Source organism: Equus quagga, chromosome 1 (genome assembly GCF_021613505.1).
Source record: "Equus quagga isolate Etosha38 chromosome 1, UCLA_HA_Equagga_1.0, whole genome shotgun sequence".
Taxonomy (NCBI): Eukaryota; Metazoa; Chordata; class Mammalia; order Perissodactyla; family Equidae; genus Equus; species Equus quagga.
Window position 1 is genome coordinate 136,935,385 of NC_060267.1, and position 23,993 is coordinate 136,959,377.

The 23,993-nt window shown below is 41.8% G+C and overlaps 1 protein-coding gene across 3 annotated transcripts in view; it reads right to left on the bottom strand.

Moving 5' to 3' along the window:
* The window catches only part of ARIH2 (ariadne RBR E3 ubiquitin protein ligase 2), a 49,442-nt gene that overhangs the window by 4,061 nt on the left and 21,388 nt on the right, over nt 1-23,993 (bottom strand). For all 3 annotated transcript variants that reach the window (XM_046665442.1, XM_046665439.1, XM_046665450.1), the window contains 10 exons: nt 12,840-12,907; nt 9,761-9,824; nt 8,082-8,232; nt 7,193-7,314; nt 5,948-6,057; nt 4,444-4,561; nt 3,391-3,441; nt 3,279-3,300; nt 1,181-1,332; nt 399-542 (listed from right to left, as the gene is read on the bottom strand). In XM_046665442.1, the coding sequence (XP_046521398.1) occupies nt 399-542; nt 1,181-1,332; nt 3,279-3,300; nt 3,391-3,441; nt 4,444-4,561; nt 5,948-6,057; nt 7,193-7,314; nt 8,082-8,232; nt 9,761-9,824; nt 12,840-12,907 (1,002 nt within the window). The remainder of the gene's footprint in view (nt 1-398; nt 543-1,180; nt 1,333-3,278; nt 3,301-3,390; nt 3,442-4,443; nt 4,562-5,947; nt 6,058-7,192; nt 7,315-8,081; nt 8,233-9,760; nt 9,825-12,839; nt 12,908-23,993) is intronic.

Below are 23,993 nucleotides of genomic sequence, written 5' to 3' on the forward strand. Positions count from 1 at the left end.
ACTGATTTATTACCAGCAGCTGCCTCAGTGGCTCTTCCCTTGAGTCAGACATCAGAGTCCACACATCTATCTCAATACTTATTCACAGACAATCTCTTATTTTCCTTTGAGTGATGCATGGATGGGACAAAAGAAGAAAAGGGCTCTAGTTTTCCCAGCAGTTCCTTCCCTGCAGGCAGAGGCAGTGGAGAACTCTTCTTGGAAATCCCCCATACATCCAGCACAGGACTGGGTCTTCAGTGGGCACAGCCCAAGGAAATGTGGACCCATAAGCAGAAGCATGCAGGGCTGCACATGTGCTGAATCCCCTTGCCCCCTACAGAGCCTCCCATCCTCAGAGGTCTGAACCTGACAAGGCCAGGCACTGAACCAGGGACTGGAAGAGTGAGGTTACAGACCTTGGCCAAGAGCTTGGCAGCGTTCTGTAGGTACTGCCAGTCGATCCACGTCCCCAAATTATTCATGACCCTCTCCTGAATCTTTTCATGAATCCGCTGGTATGTCTGCGCCTCCAGCTGCAAGCTCTTATTGTGGTTTTCCCACTGCAGGGTACACAGGAAGGAGAAAGCTGCAGGAGTCCCAGGAAGACGCAGAGGACCACAAAGGAGTTCCAGACAGACACCTTGGCTGACAGGGCATGGCCAAAGCCTCATCTAACTTATGAGGGACTGTGTCTCCTTGAGAGTGCAGGAGAGGGCACTTTCTCAGTCCACACTACTAACTCTGTCCAGAGCAGCTGTCTGCCTGCCAGATCACTCTACCCTCTGGGGCAACAGGGTTCCAGGCCTGAGAACTAAGCAAAGCTAGATACCCACTGGTATACTCTATTTAGAAACCAAATGAGCCATGCTCTGTGGCTTCTGAAGGGTCTCCCTAGGAGGAAACGCCCTCTATTAAGATGACATTGGATGGAAAAGACTGTCTAATGGTCCTTCATTGTCCTTCAATCCATTATTCAAACAAGGTAAGCACCATGTCCTTCCTTTGTCAGCTGTGGCTGCCCTATGGAGCCTAAAAGCCATAGCTATGGAGGCATCACCCAGGGCCACAGCAGAAGCTCCCTTCCCTAACTTCTGTGTGCATATGCTGGCTCTGGCTACCAGTCACTGGGAATTTCACCTCAGCATGCCAAGTGGAAGAAGCCCACCCTCGAGGAGCAGCTACAGAGGATGACACCTACCCTTTCAAAGTAGAACAAGTACTTCTTGAGGGCCTCCCTGGCCTGGGCCTGCTGACTCTGGTTGACAATGTCAGGGTTCTCCTTGTACCGACTGCACTCATAGTACTCGCTGCCATGGGTCTTCCAATCTCCTAGACACATCCAGCAGAAGTCTGCAGAACAGAAAGAGGCATTTACACCCATGAGACAAGCCCACAGTCCTCTAAAGGCATAGGCAAAGCAGTGGGACAGACCAATTCTGATCCAGGGGGGTGTCACCTGACCAGAACTTCCCAAGGGTGCCTCTTTTCAGGGGGAATGTGCACCTCTCAAACCTGTCACATCCCACTGTCCCTGTAGCCTGTCCTGGTTGATCAGAATAACTGCCTATGGAGAGTCTCAGTTCCATGAGCACATATGCTTTATGCCTTTTTAATCCAACACAGGCAGATGCTGCCTGTGTAAGACCACTAGCCTGATGTGTCAATGCCACTGTGAGAAGCAGAAATTTGTCCAGCTGAGTCCCACTAGGTCATTAAGACAGACATTTGCCCCCTTGACTACCTCCCACCCTCACAATACCTGTCCTAGGAAGATTTTGTACATGAAGCTGGGAATAAAGGCTTTTTCCCTTTTTCTTCTTTTTTAAAAAAAGCAAATTTCTATAAAACGTACAGCTACCCAATACTTCATACTTAGAATTATGACTCTGCTTCTGCACTGAGGAAGGAAAGGGAAAAAAAGGATCCCCCATGGATGCTATATAGCCGAACAATTAATAGTGGTCTAGTGGAGAGGCGCCAACCATAGTCCTGTTAGATGTCCAGTACCTGATCTATATTCTGTCTCTGCCAAAGACCCTGACAGTGATACACCTGGTTCCCAGGATTCACTCCCATAAGTTGGCTCACTTACTTCCCAAAAGGGACTCCTGTAAAATTTTGAGAAGCTAAAGCCAAAACCAGAGACTCAGAAGTCATTCACCTCTCTTCTCCTGAGAGCCTTCATTCAACAGTGGCAATACTGATCTCTTCTTAATCAGCTAGGTTGTGTTTGCTATTGTTTTAAATACTACTTCATTGCTTAGGATTGCCCATATAGGTGGTAAAATCATATAGCAATGCAAGGATGATAGTTAACTCTGGGTGGTGAGAGATGGGGAGACTATGACTGAAAAGGGATATACAAAGGAGTTCCTAGGTAGTAGGAATGTGGTAAATACTGTGGTGTTCACTTTGTCATCTCTCTTTTAAACTGTATGTGTGTCTTAGGCACTATTCTAAGTGGCTGGCACACATCCCTTTCACTCAAACACAGAGAGAAAGATAAAGTGGGATACCACTGAGGAAATATGCCACTACCCTTGGTCTATCTTCATTCTACCCTTCAGAGTCACTGTTCCCTTCTGAGACTTTGCCATGTCCACTCTGATTATGTCGGTTCCTGGGAAAACACAGGAATAGCATTAGATGGGCCCTTAAAGAAAGAAACTCTCAGGGCCTCCTGGTCAGCACTTAAGCAGCTGTGTAGGAAACCTACCCATCTGGAAATATTTTCTACTTGAAGGAATTTTATTTCTTTACTTGATCTGGTAGGAAGGAAAGGAAAACACCAATAGGTTCTATGTAACCCACTCCTGAAAGATGAAGGAAGCTTGAAAGGTCAAGTCAAAACCCCTCTGGAAACTTTAGAAAATCTCAAAGGAAAACTATTTTACTACCTCTGGTAAAACTGTGTACAGCCTGCTCTAAAAGGTACCTTTAAGGTAGCACAGATAAGCTCAATGATATTTACCTGCCTTGGCAAAAATAAAAAGAACACGCTAAAAATCTTCTGCTTGGATGACTGAGCATCATGAGGGTCTGAGTCATCCCAGCCTTGACTTCTGACTACATGTATCAGCAAGATGGCAGTGGTATTATAAGAGGGACCAAAAATAATAAATAAATAAATAAATAATCAAGAGCTGCTTTATGCTGTTATTATGATTATAAGGGACTGAGGGGGCAGTTTTTTTGTCACTTTACTAAAAAAGTAGTCAATAAATAAGCAATGGAGACCCATGCACAAGAAACACAGACTGTGCCACTGGGCCTTGTGCACCAAGCCTAGGACTCACCGTGTTTACACTTGGAGCATTGCTGTCAGAGGGAAACAGAAGAGAACAAGTTAAGGGCACGGTGACCAAAGGCTCCATGTCACATATGCAAAGGGTACAGGCTTCTGCTCACCATGTGATTGCAGCCTCCATTCTTCTCAATGCAGATGTTGCACTTGGGACACTGAGGAGACAGAAGGGTGCCGTTAGGCTCACACACCATCAGGCTGGTTCTAAGACAAATTACACAAAGCTCCTGGCACCCGTGCCCAGTAGCTCATTGTGCGAGCACTCCTGGGTAGGAGCATCTCACTTAAATGTGGCAGGTCGCTGAGGCTGGAACAGCAATTCAAGGAAATGAGGTCAGCATGTTTGGCTCTGAAACATTCCAAGCACCAGCTGAGCCCCACTAAGTCTCCCACCATCTGTTTCTGCCACAAGGCGGCTCAGATTAAGCACAAGCTGAGTCAGCAGAAAGCCTGCCTGCTTGAGAGGAATGCCAAAGCAGCACAAGAGCTGCCACACTGGACTAAGTCCTGGGCAGCTTGCCTGGACTTCTGCTTCCAAAAGAGGGCAAGGAAACAACCTCTGAGGCTCGCTTGCTCTTATTTGAGAGATACCAGCAACCCAAGCAGCAATGCAAAGACAAGTCTGATGCTGTGCTCTCTCACTGCCATGAAACAGACTATGCTTAATGATGCCATGGTCACAGCTGTGGTTATGAGTACATCAACTTAGCACACCCAAGGCAGCATAGGGTACAACCTTGGATACCAAGTCATCCAGGGCTCAAGGGGCTGCAGGCCATGCTGTCCCATGGGAAGTCATCTCAGAATGAGAACTGGGCAGGCCTGGGCTTGCATTAAAGCCTTATTATTTATTAGGTGTGGCTATCAATCACCTCTCTCCAGGTCTGTTAAAGCCTGGGAGGCATTCAATAAAACCTAGTTTTATTTTACTTAACTCCCTTTTGGGTCAAACCTTTCCAGGCATTTCAGCATTTTATTAAAATAAATGTACCCAATGCATACTATGATAAACTGCTGCAAACTCTGCCAAGTCTGAGCAAGAAGGGTCTGCAGCCTCCAGCAAGGGTGTTCTGCTTTCACATGGCAAATCTCCTGGGTAAGGCCCTAGGCAGCACTAAAGGGGGCAGATCCATGACAGGTTAAGATACAGTCCTTACGTCTTTAGTGTGAGCACTAATGTAGTTGGCTGTTTCAGAGTCATCTGCACACTTTGTGAGCCATTTTCGGATTGTGGCACAGTCTGTGGGAGCATGATACATCTGACGACACTTGAAACTTAAAAACAGAAAAGAAAAACAGTCAAATAATCATTAGGCAAGAGTCCTGTATTTTTAATTTTACTTCTGTCCAAGCCAATAGATCCTGAATTAGAGATTTTCAAAGAGGTAAAGTCATTTCTCAAGGCCTGTGGGACCTTTACTTACCTAGGATTATACTGAAATACAATGTGAACTTCTCTTCAACCTAAGCCCTTCTGAGACATACTCTCAATAAACCCAATGAAATGTTTCTGTTTTAAATATCTTGTGTAGTGTCAGGTCTTCCTGAAAAGATGTCAAATTTAGAGCTTAGCCTCTCAAAAGGGCATGGTGAGAAAGATCCTTCAAATCAGACCCAAGGCAGGACCAACATCCACTTCTGGGAGCCTTGGCTTATCTCCTAGCCATATGTGCACACAGCATGCACAAAGGCAATCTGTAGGGGCATGTTACATGTGACAATGCTTGAAAATTAAAATCAGAAAAGAAAAACACTCCAACACTCATCAGGCTAGGCTCCCATGTTTTTAATTTCTCTTTTGCCTAAGCCAACATAACTTGGTGGATAATAGATAGCCTAACACAACCCACGTGGAAAGAAGTTCATAACGTGGGACACAAAGGATGGAGAGCAACTACATTAGCAGTTCTTAACCTTCGGCAAGCTACAAATTTCCTCAACAATGTCTTGAAAGGCAGGCATGTATGCATACACACCACATTTTCCATGTAGTTTCTCTGAAGGCCCACCATGAACCTTTCAGGAGGCATGATTGGGGGACAGATCGGGACTTAAATTATGACTCAGCCATTACCTTGCACCTAGATTTCCTCACCTACAACATAAGGGTAACAACAGTATCAATCATACACAGCAGTTGTGATAATGAAGGTAAAGTGATCAGAATAGTGCCTTCCCCCTAGTAAGCCTTCAGTACACTTTAACTATTCTCATCATATTTACTGAATGGAGTAAACCCCAAGTAGATGTAAACTACATTTATGAATTATAGTGTTATAAAATTAGCTGAGAAAAGCCAAGATAGAGAAAAATTAAAATGCTGAAGGTTGTAGCTTTCATATAGTAATATGCGAATTATGTGTGTAGGTAGATACACACCCACTGAGACACACACACAGTCTCTGGGCCATGAGTCTTAGTAGCATAAAACATAGCACATTCTCTAAGAATCTCTGCCACTTTCTTGTCTCCAGACTGAGCATTATCAAACATCTCATGGAACATGAATGCTAGGTACAAACCCTGCCCACTTGGAGCAGAGCTGCTCTTCTGGCTCAAAGACCCTGTCTCTTCCAACCCCATTCTCACACAAAGCAAGAGCAGTGGTGCTTTGGAGAAGCCAGGAGCCCAGGGCTGCTCAGCACCCACACTCATTCTTACCAGAAGACCTCGTTGCACCGATTGCACTGTACTCGGCGAGCTCTGGGCTCCTGTACCCGGATAACCATGGGGCAGTCTGCACCAGGGCACAGCTGGAGCTGGTAATGACTCTGTGAACACACCAAGGGGAAACAATGAGGACATCTGCTAGCAGCTGCCTCCAAATCAGACCTCTCTGTATGCTCAAAAGCCTTCTGTTCTTCCAGCTGATGACATATCAAGGGGCTCTTTGAATATTTAGCTTAAACTAGGCAGCAACTCACCAGAATGATCTAAGGTTAGATTACAAAATGGAACGCAGAATTGTATTTGTGAAATACAAATACACAGGGAGCAGGGCTGTAAAGGAACACAGCCCTATCAGCTGTGCATAAGACACTGAGGGGCTCAGGGACCCTCAGGCATCTACCAAAGGCAGCAAAAAGCACAAGGAACAAGGCATTCTGTTTACCCTGCAGCATGTGCATGAGAAGACCCCGACCATCAATCAATCCAATAAGCTTAGGCATAAAAGACAAAGATGAAAACTATGCTGCATGGAACCAACAAGCCTGAACAGGTAGCCCAATAGCGAAGGACTCCAAAACTGACCATGCTGGAATCCTGGACAAGTTTTCAAACTGAACAAGAAGCAATACCCCTTCTCCATGCTGAATCACACAGTGAACCAAGTGAAACAGCAACTCTTGAGATAAGCCTGACTGTGTTCATCCCCTGACATACAACAGCTTGTTTAAGCAACTGTGTTCAAGGTGGGGATGCCAGACCATTCTACAAGAGAAAACCAACGCTCATAAAGGTAAAATAATAGGTCAAAGGTTACACAGCAAGGAAGTAACAGACCTGGGGTTCACACAATTGTCTGCCTGACTCCAGGGCCTGTGTTCTTCACTACCACTCAAGTGGTTTTTAAACTTTCTTCTTTTGCTCAGGATGATTCGCCCTAAGCTAACATCATGCCAATCTTTCTCTATTTTCTATATGGGTCACCACCACAGCATGGCCACCAACAAGTGGTATAGGTCCTCACCCCGGAACCAAACCCGTGCCGCCGAAGCAGTTAAGTGCCGAACTTAACCACTAGGCCATGGGGCCAGCCCCTTTCAAACTTTTTTAAAGCCATGGAGTTCTTTCTTCAAACGACAGCACCTAATGGCAGCCTAGTCTATAAAGTAACTGTGGTGAGCCTCTGATGGAAAGTAGGCCCAGGAAGACAGAAGGCATAACAACAGGGGCTGGTCATACTTCCACATAGTCCCTGAAGAGGTAGCGCCTATATTTGTCTCTCAATTCTTCATTGGGCAGCAATGGAAACACGAAGTCCTCTGGTGTCCGGAGTGGGCAGTCCTGAGCCATGCAAGAGACTCCTGTTGAACAAAGACAACCCGATGGACAACCATATTGCGGAAGACACAACAATAATATACTTGTCCACTGTGTTCAACCAACAAATCAGATTCCACATAGGAAACACTTGAAGCAACAAATTTATTCAAAGAAGAGCAAAATTAATATATTTGCACAGTGATGCAACTAAAATATAATTCCAAATTACATATATATCACAAATAGCACTACTGAAAAACAATGGTCACTTAAAAAACCCTATAGAGTTCTTGGCTAACAATTCAGTTTTGTGATGTTTAATACTATGTGCAAGTGATTACCATTAACACAATGAGATTTGGCAGATACAATTAATGTGATGTTAATTTAGTTTCAATATCATCAAGTCACAGTATAACAAATACTCCTGTAACCAATCAGCAAATCTGATTTGTGCTATGTTATCTAAATAGCAGCAAACTCTCTGGGTGTTTGAGTTATGGCTGCCCCTTGGAAAATCAAGATAGGATAGATAGCTTAAAGGACAGTTCTCCCAAAAGGTAGCCTGCATGCACACCAATACACACATATATGTCCAAACAATAACCTAAATTTTCTCATTTTGTTCAAGACTAGGAAAAACTTTGCCACTGTTCAGACTGATGTGTTTGTGGAGACCAGTGGCTATGACAATAAAACCCTCAATCAGGCTCAGAAGAAAACACTCAGTTGATTGGAGTACTTGAAAGAGCAGAGTCAAAGATAAATACTTCATGCCAGCCTTGTATAAATTCTACGGGAGACTCACCCACACCCACGCCGTCCTTGACAAGTACTGAGCAATGCTGCTCCCAGCAGCTGCGGCAAAACTGGTGCTGACAGGCCAGAGAGAGTAGGTTTTCCTTCCGCACAAACTGCATACACACTGCGCAGTGATGAGGTGGATGGGCTGTGGGGACCTGGGGAGAGGCAGAGCCATGAGTCAAAGAGGAGCCTTCAGGTCCTGGAAAGGCACAGAGGCACCTCATGCAGCTAGTTGCTGGGAGGCAATCCTGATCCTACAACAAGCGTCAGAACTCAACTGCAATGTGTGGACTCTGCCAGTCCCAAGAGTTCTGAGCTGAAAGCATGTATCAGGAAGGCTTCCTAAAGGAGGTGGCACCTGAGCTTGGCTTGCAGAATCACTAGGATTCAGAGAGGCTGAAATGAGAACTTACAGTAGTTTATAATGTTAGACTGAAAAGCCCAGGATTTCAGAATTGCCAAGGTCCTTCATGGTCATTCAGTTCACCTTCTTCTTTTAGAAGCTGTTGAGTTTCTTTCATAAACCCTGTCTTAGCACAGCACAGAGTTGCCCCTCAACAAGTACTACAATCCAGTCATAAAGTTCTTAGAGGCTGAGTGTGTAAAGCTCCTAACAGCCCACACTGCAGTTTTACTTGTCAAAGACGCTGATTTTCCCATATCAATATGGCCAAAACTCTAACTATCACAGCTTTTACCAAATTATAACTCATCCTTAATACACTGAAGAGATGTCACATACAATTAATTTAGAGGGACGAGGAAGGCTCCTACTAGGGAAGAAACTTCTAGGATGGGGGCAGATAACTGTACAGCTTGGACTTCAGAATTCACGCCATGCTACACAAACTGGGACACAGACAATATGGGGGCCCTGGCCAAAACCACAAACCAATGGAAAAGTCCACTACAAGTTTATATTAGGTTCTTGTTAGTTTACTGGGAATACAAAAAACAATTTGAGGAAAAGGACCATAAAGCATTCTCCTGGAAATTTTCTCCTAAGAGGCTGCAGAAGTTATGTTGTGATCTGAGCCCCAATTCTTCCCTCCTGAGAGCTCTCTCAACAGGGCCCTCATTCATCTGACAAATGTTTGTTGAACTCCTAGATACACAGGAAATTGCTATGCATTATAATATACAGTTCCTATTCTTACAGCACTTACAGTTTGGTAGGGGAGCCAAAAAGATGAGCAAATCACTACAACATATATGTAAAGGTTTAAAGATATAACTAGAGGAGTTTGGAAGAGAGTGATCACAGGAGACAGGCTTTGTGAGAAATGGCTTGGATTGGGGTCTTTAAAGGAGAGTTCCTTTCCAACAGCAAAGATGAGGACAGGGTCTGGACACTGCAGGCCAGGGAAGGCACAAGCAAAGTCGAAGAGATATGCAATGAGCTTGAGAACACCAAGGAACCCAGCAGGAATGGAGTGCAGGCTGTCCATAAGTGCAAAGAGGAAGGTGAAGCTGGAGAGGGCCCTAGGACTGGCAAAGAGTTACTCTTCATCTATGAGGAAACTTTTCAAACTACAATGGAAATGGAAGATTCAGGCCTATATTGGAACAAATATTTTAGGCATGTTGCACTATAAGCAAAGCAAGATGGTTTTCAATAACACGGTGAACCATAGCAAGAGCCATGTGCATCAGGGAAGCCTTACTCCCGCAGGAAACACTCACATGTTTCGATGGATTGGGCTGAACTCGAGCCTCAACGAGCAGCTGAGCAGAATTAGACTTGTATCTACAAAGCAAAAAGCAGAAATAAAGGGAATCAGAAACTGAAGACAAATATTTTTACCTCTGAACAAAAACAGAAGAAACCAACACATGATGTGGTCGCACTAAAGTATCTTTGTTTCTAAATTACCTTCTCACAGAACCAAGCTTCTTTTTACCTAAGTAAAAATATTTTTTTCTCTTCCAATTTTTTAGCTCTCAAGTGGCATGCGGATAGTAACCCTGCCTCAAAGGCAATGAACTGTAAGAAAAATACTTATGGAGGACAACATCTGCTTTAAATCTCTTCCTGGAAATATAGGCAAATATCTCTATGTCTTCAGAATAAGGAAAGGTATCTTAAGACACAGAAAATGCAAAGCATGAAGAAAAACTCTGACAAATTCTGCTATATTTAAGAACTTTAGTTCATCAGAAGATACCATAAAGTGAAAAGCCAAACTATAAACTGGAAGATAATTCAACACACATGTAACTAACAAAGGACTGATATTCAGAATAAATAAAACAAAAATTCCTAAAAGTCCATTTGAAAAGACAAAATAAAAAAAAAATGGGCAAAAGACAGAATAGGCATTTCACAAAAGAGGAAGCATAAACGGCCATTAAACATATGAAAAGATGCTCAGCTTCCTAGATAATCTGGGATATTGAAGTTAAAAACAATTAGATGCCATTGACACCCATTGGATTGTAAAACTTTAAGTCTAACAGTATCAAGATCACTCACACACCACTGGTGGGCACGTAACATGGTACAATCACTTCGGAAAACATTTTGGCATTATCTAGTAAAGCTGAAGAAATGCACAGCCTACAGCCCAGCAATTCATTTTCTACACTTAACCCTAGAAAAATTACATGACTCTAGGAGTCAGGTACAAGAGTTTTCAGAGCTACATTATTTACTATTTATTTTTCCCCCTTTTCTCCCCAAATCCCCCCAGTACACAGTTGTATATTTTAGTCGTAAGTCCTTCTAGTTGTGGCATGTGGGATGCCGCCTCAATGTAGCCTGATGAGCAGTGCCATGTCCGTGCCCAGGATCCGAACCAGTGAAACCCTGGACCACCAAAGCGGAGTGCTTGAACTTAATCACTCGGCCACAGGGCCAACCCCAGAGCTGCATTATTTTTAACAGCAAAAACTAAAAACTCACAAATGGTTTTTCACAGAAGGATAGGATGTTGTAAAATGCAACCTTGTTAATTTATTTTTCTGGTGAGGAAGATTGGCCCAGAGCTAACATCCATGCCAATCTTCCTCTATTTTACTTGTGGGACACTGCCACAGCATGGCTTGATGAATGGTGTGTAGGTCCGCACCTGGGATCCAAACCTGTGAATCCCAGCTGCCAATGAGCACGCGAACTTCACCACTACGTCACTGGGCCAGCCCCTTGTTCATTTATAAAGTTGAAAAACACATACAACATAATCCCATGTCTGTAAAGTTCTAAAAACGTACAAAACTAAAAGATATATAATTTAAGAATAAATAAGAAAATGATCAACACCCAATTCAAGATACTGGTTGTCTTAGAGAGGAAGGAAGGGGGTGTGGGCAGGTGAGAATTGCTGCCAGAAGCCTCAGAGTAAAGGTCAGAGGGTTTCTTCTTTGGGTGGACACTTAAGAGTGTTTGCTTGTATGGCACAAATATATTTAAAAATAAAAACAATTCTCATATAGCAATAAAAGTGCCACACAAAGCCCAGGAAAACACATAACCAAGATATAAGGAATCTGAGCAGGGAAGAACTATGTTTCATATGTTACTTCCTTATTCCACTTAGAATGCCTCATTTAACTATTTTATTCCTACTTCTCACACTAATATTCTTAATATCTTCAGCCATCCAAAGCTTCTATATTCCCAAGTTAGGCTAGAGTTTGGACAGTGAGAGATACCCCATTGCTGGAACATATGCAGTCCCAGAGTTTTGGGTAGCAGTAACAGTAGCTCAGACAGTGAAAGTTCCTCTGAAAGTCTATCTAAATGTATTCAGCTCTTGAGTATAGAGAGTGAGAATGCAGTGAGTGAATGAAAAATGCATTTGCTCCTTCCTGAGTGGCTGAGCTCCTGCAGATGGTATGGCCATCCCAGTTGTGTTTAGCCTGGAGAAGGAAGGGCATGACCTTCCTCTACAGATAAATGGAATCATACCATACAGAGAAAAGAAGACTCACTGGAGTGTGAAAGGGCAGGGGTGGGGACTGGTGCTTCTCACTAGGGGCAATTTTGTTCTGCAGGAGTTATCTGGCAATATTTGGAGACAGTCTTGATTTCAAGGACTTGGGGGTGCTACTGCTGCTGACTTCTAAAAGGTAGAACCCAGGGATTCTGCCAAACCTCCTACAATTCACAGAACAGTTCCTCCACAACAGAGTTATCTAGCCCAAAATATCAAGAGCACTGAGGATGAGAAACCCTGAGCTAGACAGAAGCACATGCCTCTCAGGGTAGGGCATAGGAAATCTGCCCAGAGGATTCAGGAAGAGGAGAAATCCCTCCTCCTGACAACTTCCAAGACATCTTGAGACTCCAAGGTCTGTGCCCCAACAGCTCTGGTTCTGGAGGTGTGGTAAATTGGCCAACCCTTTCTGAAGGTAGTATGTGATATGATACATTCCTCACTTGAAGTATCCAAAAGAAGTAACTGTAGATATTGGCAAGTGTTATCCAGAAGGGTACTAATTACAAATTAAAAATGGCATAAAAACTGTGAACTAACTTTACGGTCCAAGAACAGGGGTTTGGAAAAAGTATGGAACATCTATATGATGGAATACTGTGCCAGCCATAAAACTAGGGTAGAAAGAATATGCTGAAAACATTGGGAAATGTTCACCATATATTGAGAGAAAAAGGATATACGTATGATCCAGTGTTTTAAAAACATAATATGCACATTATAAGGATATACTCTCTAAAATGTGAACAATAATCACCACTGGGTGGATGGGCAGAGAGAGGAGCTATGGGTGATGCCATCTCTCCCCACCCCGCCAAACACCTTACCTGTCCAATATCTCTGCAACTTGCCAGTGGAAATTAACTAATATAAGTTTAGCAACTGAATGAGATACCTAGAAAGAAGAAAGAAAAAAATCAAATTATAACTGTAGTTTCTTTCAGAGCACTCCATATTTTGAGAAATGCACGCATTCATGTCTATAGCAGGCCCAGGACTGATTTCCAAATTCTTCCTCTCGGTTCTCTGGTTCTTATAATCTTGGATTTCCTGGATCTCTTTGATTTTTCTTTGTTTTCATTAATGATCCTTCTAAGAAACTAGTCTGATTGGAAACTTAAGCAAAATCACCCTGTCTACAGTAAGTAACAGCCCAGCATCCAATTTAAGCAGAAGAGCTATGGGTTCCCTAATTCGATATGTTCCCTTAAACTGCTGTAGGAGGCCACTCATGGGAAGCTCACCTCTAGTTAGGCCTTTTACCTGTGGAAAATCTCCAGGTTTGGACTTCTTGTGTAAATCCAGCAAAACGAAACAAACAAAAAATATCCCTGTTAAAATCTCTGAATTCCGAGCAACCAATGAGCCCTAAAAACAAGGACAATTTAAAACTCTGTGGGCGGGCTTTCTGGCTCCTATCTTCTCTTAAAGCACATTGGTTATGGCTATCAAAGAGCTTCAGAAGGTGCTTTGAGTTAGTAATTCTACTTCCTTAAATTTTTCTGAGAAAATGATAGAGGATATGTGCACTGCAGTGTTTTACAAGAGTAAAAAATCAGAAATAGGGCTGGCCTGGTGGCACACTGGTTAAGTTCGCACATTCCACTTTGGTGGCCCGAGGTTTTCCAGTTCGGATCCCGGGTGTGGACATGGCACCGCTTGGCACGCCATGCTGTGGTAGGCGTCCCATATATAAAGTAGAGGAGGATGGGCATGGATGTTAGCTCAGGGCCAGTCTTCCTCAGCAAACAGAGGAGGATTGGCAGCAGTTAGCTCAGGGCTAATCTTCCTCAAAAAAAAAAAAAAAATTAGAAATAATCTGAATATCCAACAAAAAGGAACTAGATAAATAATATATGATAGATCCATGCAATGGACTACTATGTAGTCATTGAAAAGGGTGTTGCAGAAGTAAGTATACTGACATAAAAAGAAGTCCACATTTTAATGTTAAATTAAAGCCAGTAGTAAGATAGCATGTACATGTTATAGCTACCATATCTTGTTAATAAGGGAAGTAAGCTAGTTACAAAAAACAACACAGTGAGTGTCAAGACTGGGGTGGGAGCCACATAAGATTGGGATGTGTTTGGAGGTCTAGATCAGGCTTCAAAGAGAGCAGTGCCCAGCATGAGGATGCTACTAAATCAAGGAGAAATAAGGAGCACACTTTAAGCTAGGGAGCCAAGAGAAAACACAGAACCTTGGTACTCGGTTCACTGAACTAAGCTACCTAGGACCTGTAAGGTAGTGCATGCCTAGTCCACAGAAGAGAACTGCAGGGGTGGGCTGGCCCGGTGGCACAGCGGTTCAGTTTGCATGTTCCGCTTCTCGGCGGCCTGGGGTTCGCCAGTTCGGATCCCGGGTGCGAACATGGCACCACTTGGCAAAAGCCATGCTGTGGTAGGCATCCCATGCATAAAGTAGAGGAAGATGGGCATGAATCTTAGCTCAGGGCCAGTCTTCCTCAGCAAAAGGAGGAGGATTGGCAGTAGTTAGCTCAGGGTTAATCTTCCTGAAAAAAAAAAAAGGGGGGGCCGCCCCGTGGCCGAATGGTTAAGTTCGCGTGCTCTGCTTCGGTGGCACAGGGTTTTGCCAGTTCGACTCCTGGACGCGGACATGGCACCACTCATTAGGCCACGCTGAGGCAGCGTCCCGCATGCCACAACTAGAAGGACCCACAACTAAAAATACACAACTATGTCCCAGGGGACTTTGGGAGAAAAAGGAAAAATAGAATCTTTAGAAAAGAACTGCAGGGGGAAGACACACAATGACCAACACATGATCCCTGCTCCTAGAGCTCAAGTCACTCCTGAAAGGAGACAGGTGCACCCCTACTAAATAAGGACATGTCCCAGTGCATAACCAATGTCAAAGGCTGTGCACTGAGCGAGTGCCTTCCTGTCCTAGAGTCCAGGTACACCTGGAGAAAACCAAGGACTCAAGACACCTTACTTCACTAAGGTTGGGGGTCCTCATTTTCCTTCCATGTAAGGTAAGAGGCATTTGACCCATGAATGTTGCTGCTGTATTTTCTTATTGACTTTAGGCCTATGATTCCTGAATTATAGCTGACATTTCTTCTAACCATAGCCATAACAAAACTATTCATTCACAACAGACCACTATCACAAAAGGAAAACAGAGACAAAACATTTGGTTTAAACTTCAACAACTGCCTGAATGTAGCTTTTGGCTACAAATATCTTTTTAAAAATCTGAAAGTGATACTGTTTTGGATGAACTCCCAGTGGAATCTTTTCTGTTGTCTCTTAAGCAACGAGGTCCAGTCAGCCCTATACCCACTGCTTTCTGTCCTGACTTTTAAATGTCTCACCATGCAGCCACTATCAGGTCCTACCAAAGGCACTGAGCCACCCAGGAAACCAAGAGGAGTCCTGACCATGCCCAGCAGCCACCTCCTCTTATCACGACAGATGGCTTAGGTGGAGCCTTTAAATTAAGAACAGGGGTCAGGCTGCCTCTCACAGAGCCTCAGAATCCATAACTGGACTGGACACAGGGTGGCCACTCAATAAATGTTGATTATTAATGACATCTTGTCTTTAATCTGTAGATTTTCAAAATGGAATTTCTCGACCTTCCTGAAGAAACAGAATTTTAACACTATACCTGGTGTGATCCCTTGATCTCAACAGCACTAACAGCAGCAACAAAGTTTCAGAATTAGCACACCAGGTGCAGCTCACCCAAGGAAAACAACATGGCTCTCTTTTGAAACTGACAATCTTATTGATGACAAGTCCACTAATTACCAACACAGAATATTCCAGTGGAATTGAGTTTTGGTGAGAACAGATAATGAAGACAGGATGCATCTAGCACTTTATAAAACTGACAGTGGAGTGAAGTAAATCTATTCTTTTAGTGCCAACAACCAAGAATACATCAACACGTACAAGATAGTAGGCGCACACATGTCAGCTGTATGCACCTCCCACCAGCCTTCTGCAGGAGGTGCTGGGATCCTCACATCACAAACAGGGGTGTGAGAATTGCCCATATTATGGCCATAGTATATCACAGAAGATAGGGACTCTTTCCTTTAATAATCCATTATAAACCTAACGGAATTCTGAGACCATTAATTTAAGCAAAATGCAATATGACTGCACCTTGCCCAGCAACAGACACGAGACAAGTCGGGTTCCAAAAGGTTCTCTCAGCAAAAGCAGCACAGGCGTGGAAGAGGAGTACCTAGAAGAACTTATGCTAAAAGGTAGTCTCAGCAAGGAGGCCACATCCTCTCTGATTTGAGTCACAAAGAAACTGACTGCACACACCCTCCAGCAGTCTCCCAGAGGAAGTGACCTCAGGTGATCTGGTGGCAGAAAAGGGTGGAGGGGTGACCAATACTTAAGCCACTTTCAGCAGGAGGGCCAGAACTAACCTTGTGGATGATATTAAAACATTAAAGATAAAAATCTGTCTTTCTCAGAGTGCAAACAGCTGAGCTCTCTCAGGAAAAAACTACCTGAGTACTCACACCATTACTGTTTAATGTTCAAAGAGCTCAGCACTCCATTCTGAAACTATCCATTCTGAGTTTATTAGAATCAACACGTCATAACTGGGCAAAGTCTTCCACTCTTCTGTATCCATTCAACTGTGGACAAAAGAATCTTTCAGTAGAATCAAGACTCTTGCTGGACTGTATTGATCACGAAACTATTGATCTATTAATAGTTAGGATTATGTATTATCAAGAAGGACTTATAAAGAAAAGGTCAAACCAAACCTTTTCCAAAAGGAAAATGAGTCCAGAGTGGTAATCAACCACCGAAAGCCAAAAAAGACTAACAACTTAGAAAGGAACACATGTAACCATGTCATGTTCAAGATAAATTCACAATTCTATTAGATCAATATGTAATAAGATTAAGAGTCTCATTTATTTATGAGTCCTCTTTCTACTTCTGGAAACACTAGTTGAGAAAAAGACTAGAAACTAAGAAACTAAGGAAGTTTTTTATCCAAAAATTTGTAATCCCAAGTAATTTACTCATAGATTAATCTGAGCCTCTACTCACAGAAATAGAATCAGAGTCTACCATTCTCTCCATCTCAGGAGCCAAAGAGGGTCCTTCTTGATAGGAACGGGTCACTGTTTCTTGCATGCCTGGGAATCTTACCCCTGTCTAAACTGTAAATCTTAAACTGGTGGAATCTGTCTTTGAGAGCCATTTTGGATTTTCACAAGACCATGAGTCAAGAATAGTTATCAAGAATTTAAACAAACACTCTCAATAGCAGCGATAAACTGGTTTCCTATTCCCTCTGGCCCACCAAATCATGGTAAACCACATTTTAGAGCTATTCTCAAGAATCATGTTTGATAATTTTTAACACTTTAGAAAATTAGTGGGTCTATCAAAAGCAGAAATCAAAAGTTTGTGGATTATTTCCGATTTTACCAGTTCAATTTGGTTCATAATTTGACAAGATGTTGATTTCAACTGCTGAATTCCATCTATTTGGAAGTGCTGACAGTGTGGATACACTAAGGTATTCTTTATACACATACTGTAGGCAATATAAACTCCCTTATTACCAAATTCAACAAATATTTCTCATGGTTTATCTTGTTGGTAGACTCTGACACAAATTCTCTCTGCATTAACACCCCTCTTGGTCTCTGTGATGCATCTTGCAGCACCTGCTTAGGTACTCTAACTGTGCTCTTCCTTGTGTATGCCCATCTTGCCAGTGGAGGCACCACGCTCCCACACCTCCCAAGCTAGGATCCTTGGCCTTTTCCCTCTATATTTCACTGTTCCTTACCACCTCACTCTCTTCCATCATCTCCACTCCATTGCCAATCTCTAGCCCTGCCTCTTCTAAGCCCTCCATCAGAAGAGCTTTACTATCATCTTGATGATAGAAAGGCATCTTATATTGATATGCCTCTCTACTGGCTAGACCTCTCCACGCCATAATCCTGAGGATGAGCTTCCTGAAATCCCAATAAGACAATTCTCACAGAGCTCTTACATCTTGCCACAATCAGTTGTCACCCTGTTTAACACTCACCACTGCTCTCCAGTAGACAAGACAAACCTTAAGCCCTTACTGGAAGAGTCATCAGGACCCACTGCTGAACCACTCACTGCCTGCTGGAGTCCAGCAACAGACCAACTGCATGTGCTTCCCTAACTATTCTCTGACAAGAATGCCTTTCTTTGTAGCAAATATTTGGAAGTTAAAGAACATACTTCTGTAGAACCTGTGTATCAAAAAGGAAATCACATGGGGCTGGCCCCATGGCCAAGTGGTTAAGTTCACGTGCTCTGCTGCAGGCGGCCCAGTGTTTCGTTGGTTCAAATCCTGGGCGCGGACATGGTACTGCTCATCAAACCACGCTGAGGCAGCGTCCCACATGCCACAACTAGAAGGACCCACAACGAAGAATATACAGCTATGTACCAGGGGGCTTTGAGGAGAAAAAGGAAAAAAATAAAATCTTAAAAAAAAAAAAAAGAAATCACAAGAGAAATGAGAAAATGTTTTGAACTGCATGATAATGAAAATATCACATAATAAAATTCGTGAGATGCAGCTAAAATAACGCCTAGAGGGAAATTTACAACTGTAAATGTTTATACTAGAAAGGAAAGGTCCAAAAATCAATGACATAAGAGTCTACCTTAAGAAACTAGAAAAGGATGACTAAACTCAAAGCAAGGGAAAAGAAGAAAACAATAAAGATAAAAACAGAAATAAAAAAAATCCAAACCAAATAATGGTGAAAATTAACAATGTCCAAAGTTGACTCTTTAAAAAGAACAACAAAGTTGATAAAAACTTTAGCTAGAACAATTAAGAAAAAAAGAGAACATGAATTATCAATAACAGATGTGAAAGAGGATCTATCCCTACAAATCTTACAGCCATTAAAAGGAAAATAAGGGAATATTATGAATAATATAATTCTAATAAATTTGGTATTTTAGATGAAACTGACAAGTTCCTTGAAAAACACTTACCAAAACTGACACAAAATGAAAAAGAAAAACTGAATAGCTCTCTATATATTAAAGACATTGAATTCATAATCAAACATTTTTTCACAAAATTCAAGGCCCAGAAGTTTTTTTACTGGTGAATTCTGGCAACACTAATCTTACACAAACACTTTCAGAAACTAGAGAAGGAAGGAATACTTCTTCTAAACCCATTTTAAGAGGCTACCATAACCCTGATACAAAAATCTGACAAAAATAGGGGCTGGCCCCATGGCCGAGTGGTTAAGTTTGCACGCTCCGCTGCAGGCAGCCCAGTGTTTCGTTGGTTCGAATCCTGGGCGCGGACATGGCACTGCTCATCAGACCACGCTGAGGCAGCGTCTCACATGCCACAACTAGAAGAACCCACAACGAAGAATATACAACTATGTACCGGGGGGCTTTGGGGAGAAAAAGGAAATAATAAAATCTTAAAAAAAAAAAAAAAAAATCTGACAAAAATATAAAAGAAAATTACAGACCAATATCCATTATGAACAAAGACACAAAAATCAATCCAAATATTTTAGCAAATTAAATCTAGCAATATAGAAGGACAATATATCATAATCAAGTGAGGTTTATCCCAGAAATGGAAGGCTGATTTAACATGTGAAAACTTCTAATGTAATTCACTGACTTAACAAAATAAAGGGGGGAAAAAACCAAATGATCATTTCAGTAGATGCAGAAAACCCACTTGACAAAACTCAATATTCATTAAAGATAAAAAATTCCCAGCAAATTAGGAAGAAAAGTGAACTGCCTGAATCTTAATGCATCTATGAAAAACATACTCAGTGAAGAAATAATGAATGCTAAGATCAGGAAAATGGCACGAATGACCACTCTCCTTATTTCATTTAACATTATATTGGAGGCCCTAGCCAGGGAAATAAGGAAGAAAAAAAAAAAAGACATAAAAGACATAATAAAGACTGGAAAGAAAGAAGCAAATCTGTTTCTATCCCTAGATAAAATGTTTATATAGAAAATCCTAAAGAATCTACAAAACTACTACTAGAACTAATAAATGAATTTAGTTAGGTAACAAAATACAAGGTCAACACACAAATATCAAATGTATTTTTATATAGCAGCAAACAAGTGAAAACTAAAATTTTAAACAAAATATATTTTAATATTTTATTTAACCTAATATATCTAAAATATTATTTAAACATGCAATCCACAAAAAATTATTAATGAACTTACATCTTTTTTCCATCTAAGTCTTCAAAATCCATTGCATATTTTAGAATTATAGCACATACCAATTCAAACTGGCCACATTTCAAATGCCCAATGGTTATATGTGATCACAGCTACCATACTGGACAACACAGCTATAGACTGAACACAGCAATCAAAATTAAAGCAGGGTGTTCTTTTTTTTTCTTTTTTGAGACAAACTAATAGTTGATCGTAAAATCTGTGGAAATGTAAAGGACCCAGAATATCCAAAGTAATCTTGAAAGAGAAGAGCAAAGTTGGAGGACTTACACCATCCTACTTCAAGACTTACTCTAAAGCTACACTATTCAAGACAGTGAGGCACTGGCTTAAGGACAGACATACAGATCAATGAAACAGAAGAGAGTCCAGACGTAAACTCATACATTTATGGTTAATTTTGAACAAGGTGCCATAGTAATTCAATGAAGGAAAAGGATAGTCTTTTCAACAAATGGTTCTGAAATAACTGAACATCATTATATAAAAAACAAAACACAGAACTTAGATGCTTACTTCATACCATAAAAAATTAACTCAAAAGTGTTGACAGATTTTGAATGTAAAACTGAAAACTATAAAACTTCTAGAAGAAAATCTTTGTGACCTTGATTTAGGCAAAGATTTCTTAACGACAATGAAAGCACAATCCTTAAAAGAAAAAAACTGACAAATCAGACTTCATCAAAATTAAACTTTTACTCTTCGAAGACATTATTAAGGAAATGGAAGAGACAAGCCACAGACTGGGAAAAAAATAACTGCAAATCATATATCTGTTATAGGATTTAATTCAGAATATATAAAGAACTCATGCAACTCAATAATAAAACCTAATTTTTTTAAATGGGCAAAGGATTTGGACACTTCACCAAAAAAAGTTATGACTAACAAATAAGCACAAGAAAAGATTCTCAACATCAATGGTCACTAGGGAAGTGCAAATTAAAACCACAGGAAACCACTTTACACTCAGTAGTATGATCATAACCCAAAAGACTGATGATCGAGTGCTAGCAAGGATACGGACAAACTGGTACCCTTATATAATACTGGTGGGAATGTAAAATAGTAGAATCACCTCAGAAAATAGCTTTGCAGTTTCTTAAAACATTAAACACACACTTACATATGACCTAGCAATCCCGCTCCTAGATATCTAGCCAAGAAAAATGAAAACTTATGTCCATATAAAATCCTGGACATAAATGGTCATAGCAGCATATTTCATGATAGCCCAAAACTGGAAACAACCCAAATGTCCATCAACTGACGAATGGTAAACAAAATGTGATATATCCATACAAAGGAAAATCATTATTCAGCAATGAAGAAGAAAGCACTACTGACATGATACAACATGGATGAACCTCAAAAACATTACGCTAAGTGAATGAAGCCAGACACAAAAGACTACATATTGAACTATTCCATTTACATGAAATTCCCAGAAAAGGCAAAACTATACAGACGGAAAGATGCTCAGTAGTTGCCTGGGCCTGGGAGTGGGGACAGACTACAAATCGCTACGAGGGAATTTTTAGGATGATGAAAATGTTCTATAACTCGGATTGCGGTGATGGTTGCACAGTCATATAAATTTACTAAAATTCATCTAAAATGGGTGAATAATGGAATGTACCAATACTTCGATAAAGCTGTATAAAAATAAAATTGATGGATAAATGTATGATAAAGCAAATGTAGAAAAGGTCAGCAACCATATAATCTAGATGGTAGGTATGTGGATGCCCACTGTATAATTCTCTAAACTTCTTTGTATGTTTTAAAATTTTCATAATAGAAGTCAAGGAGGGAAAGTTTGCCAAATTTAATTCAATGGCAATCACTTGCATAAACAAATGTTTCAATAAACAAAGGGTTGACCCTTATACTTAGTGCATCAAATAGTTCACTCTGACCTTTTACTTACGCCTCAAAATGAAAAATTCCCCTTCAGAGTTTTAACACAGTTTTGACCAAAGATGATCTGTTTATACAATGCGAATTTTAGCATAAATAGATATAACTTCCACGTGGGTCTGCAATGCTGATAACTTCATAACACTCTCTCTGGCTCTCTCTCAACCTCCCAGACCAAATGTTCTTAGTGTTCCACTGGATGCTATGCTCCAAGTCTGTCAGCTCCTTAAATGTTGCTTATCCACAAGGCACAGCTCTTAGGCTTGCCTTCTTCGCACTCCCTGGCCTGTCTCTGAGCAATCACATTCGTGCCTAAGCCTTGGTCAGTGTGAACATAGCCCCAAAGATAAGAACTCCTCTCTCACTTTCCCTGGGGCTGGGGAAGGGAGTGTGACTGATCAAGGTGAAGAGAGGGCAAATACAGCTGTGTCTCGACTAACAATGGGCATACATTCTGAGAAATGCATCGTTAGGCTATGTCATTGTGTGAACATCATAAAGTGTGCTTAACAAACCTACGTGGTATAGCCTACTACAAACCTAAGCTATATGGTACTAATCTTATGGGACCACTGTCGTATTTTTGGTCTGTTGTTTACTGAAACGTCACTATGCGGCGCGTGACTGTAGTGGTGTAAAGTTCATCAAAGACTGAAGGGTGCCCTCAAGTCTCTCGGTGAGAAGGCTTTCATAGAGTCAAAGACGGCGTCAGAGTAGAGACCAAGTGCAGCCCATCCTCCCCGCCTCTTTCCCCGTGTTCTCAAACCTGACCCACAATGAATCAGAAGCCTCTGGAGAGCTTTCCCTCCAGCTTGAAAGTACTGCGGGGTCCCTTCTGTTGTCATTTACCCTGGACACTGCTCTGCATTACCAATCCAATTTGGCTTTGTTTTGTCATTGCACTTACAATCTCAACTCTCAGATGGTTTCCAGATCTTTATTTTGGGAAGCACTTAGGTATATGCATGTCAAAAAGGACTTTGCTGCTGACCATCAGTATTTCCCAAAGGCCACAGGCAAACATCTCGTGTCATCCTCTATAGTCTGTGTTTGGGACAGACACTTAAAAGATATTTCCCTGATACAGGACTTCAAAACATGTTTAGTAGTTACCACTTACGCACAGATACCTAAATTAGTAGACAGTTGCTGAGGAGTCAAGGTCTCCTTTCTGTTTTTTTAATAAAGAACGTAACGGGCCGGCCCGGTGGGGCAGTGGTTAAGTGCGCACGTTCTGCTTCGGCAGCCCAGGGTTCACCGGTTCGAATCCCGGGTGCGAACATGGCACTGCTTGGCAAGCCGTGCTGTGGCAGGCGTCCCACATATAAAGTAGAGGAAGATGGGCACGGATGTTAGCTCAGGGCCAGTCTTCCTCAGCAAAAAGAGAGGATTGGCAGATGTTAGCTCAGGGCTGAGCTTCCTCAAAAAAAAAAAAAAGAACGTAGCAAATGTGCCGCACAATTCTATCCCTGCTTCACAAGTAGGGTTTGGAGGGTGTGCAGGGAGGGGAAAATCCAGGATATGGGCCACTGATGGTAAGATTTTTTCACAGAGACGTAATGAAGTGTATATGAATGCTTTAGCTGCTGTTACCAGCAAGCAGTTCCTGACATGGTTAACAGCCTACAAGTCTACAACCTCAGCATTTCATTAGATATTCAGGAGGCACTTTCTTCAATGATCTAAAGGGTTCAGAGACCAGAGAAATGAAAGAGTATAAACATCAAACTGTCAGCTTGGAATGGAGACCACCCTGATGATAGGATAAAACTTCTCAATCACTGTGTGGCCTCTGTCCCA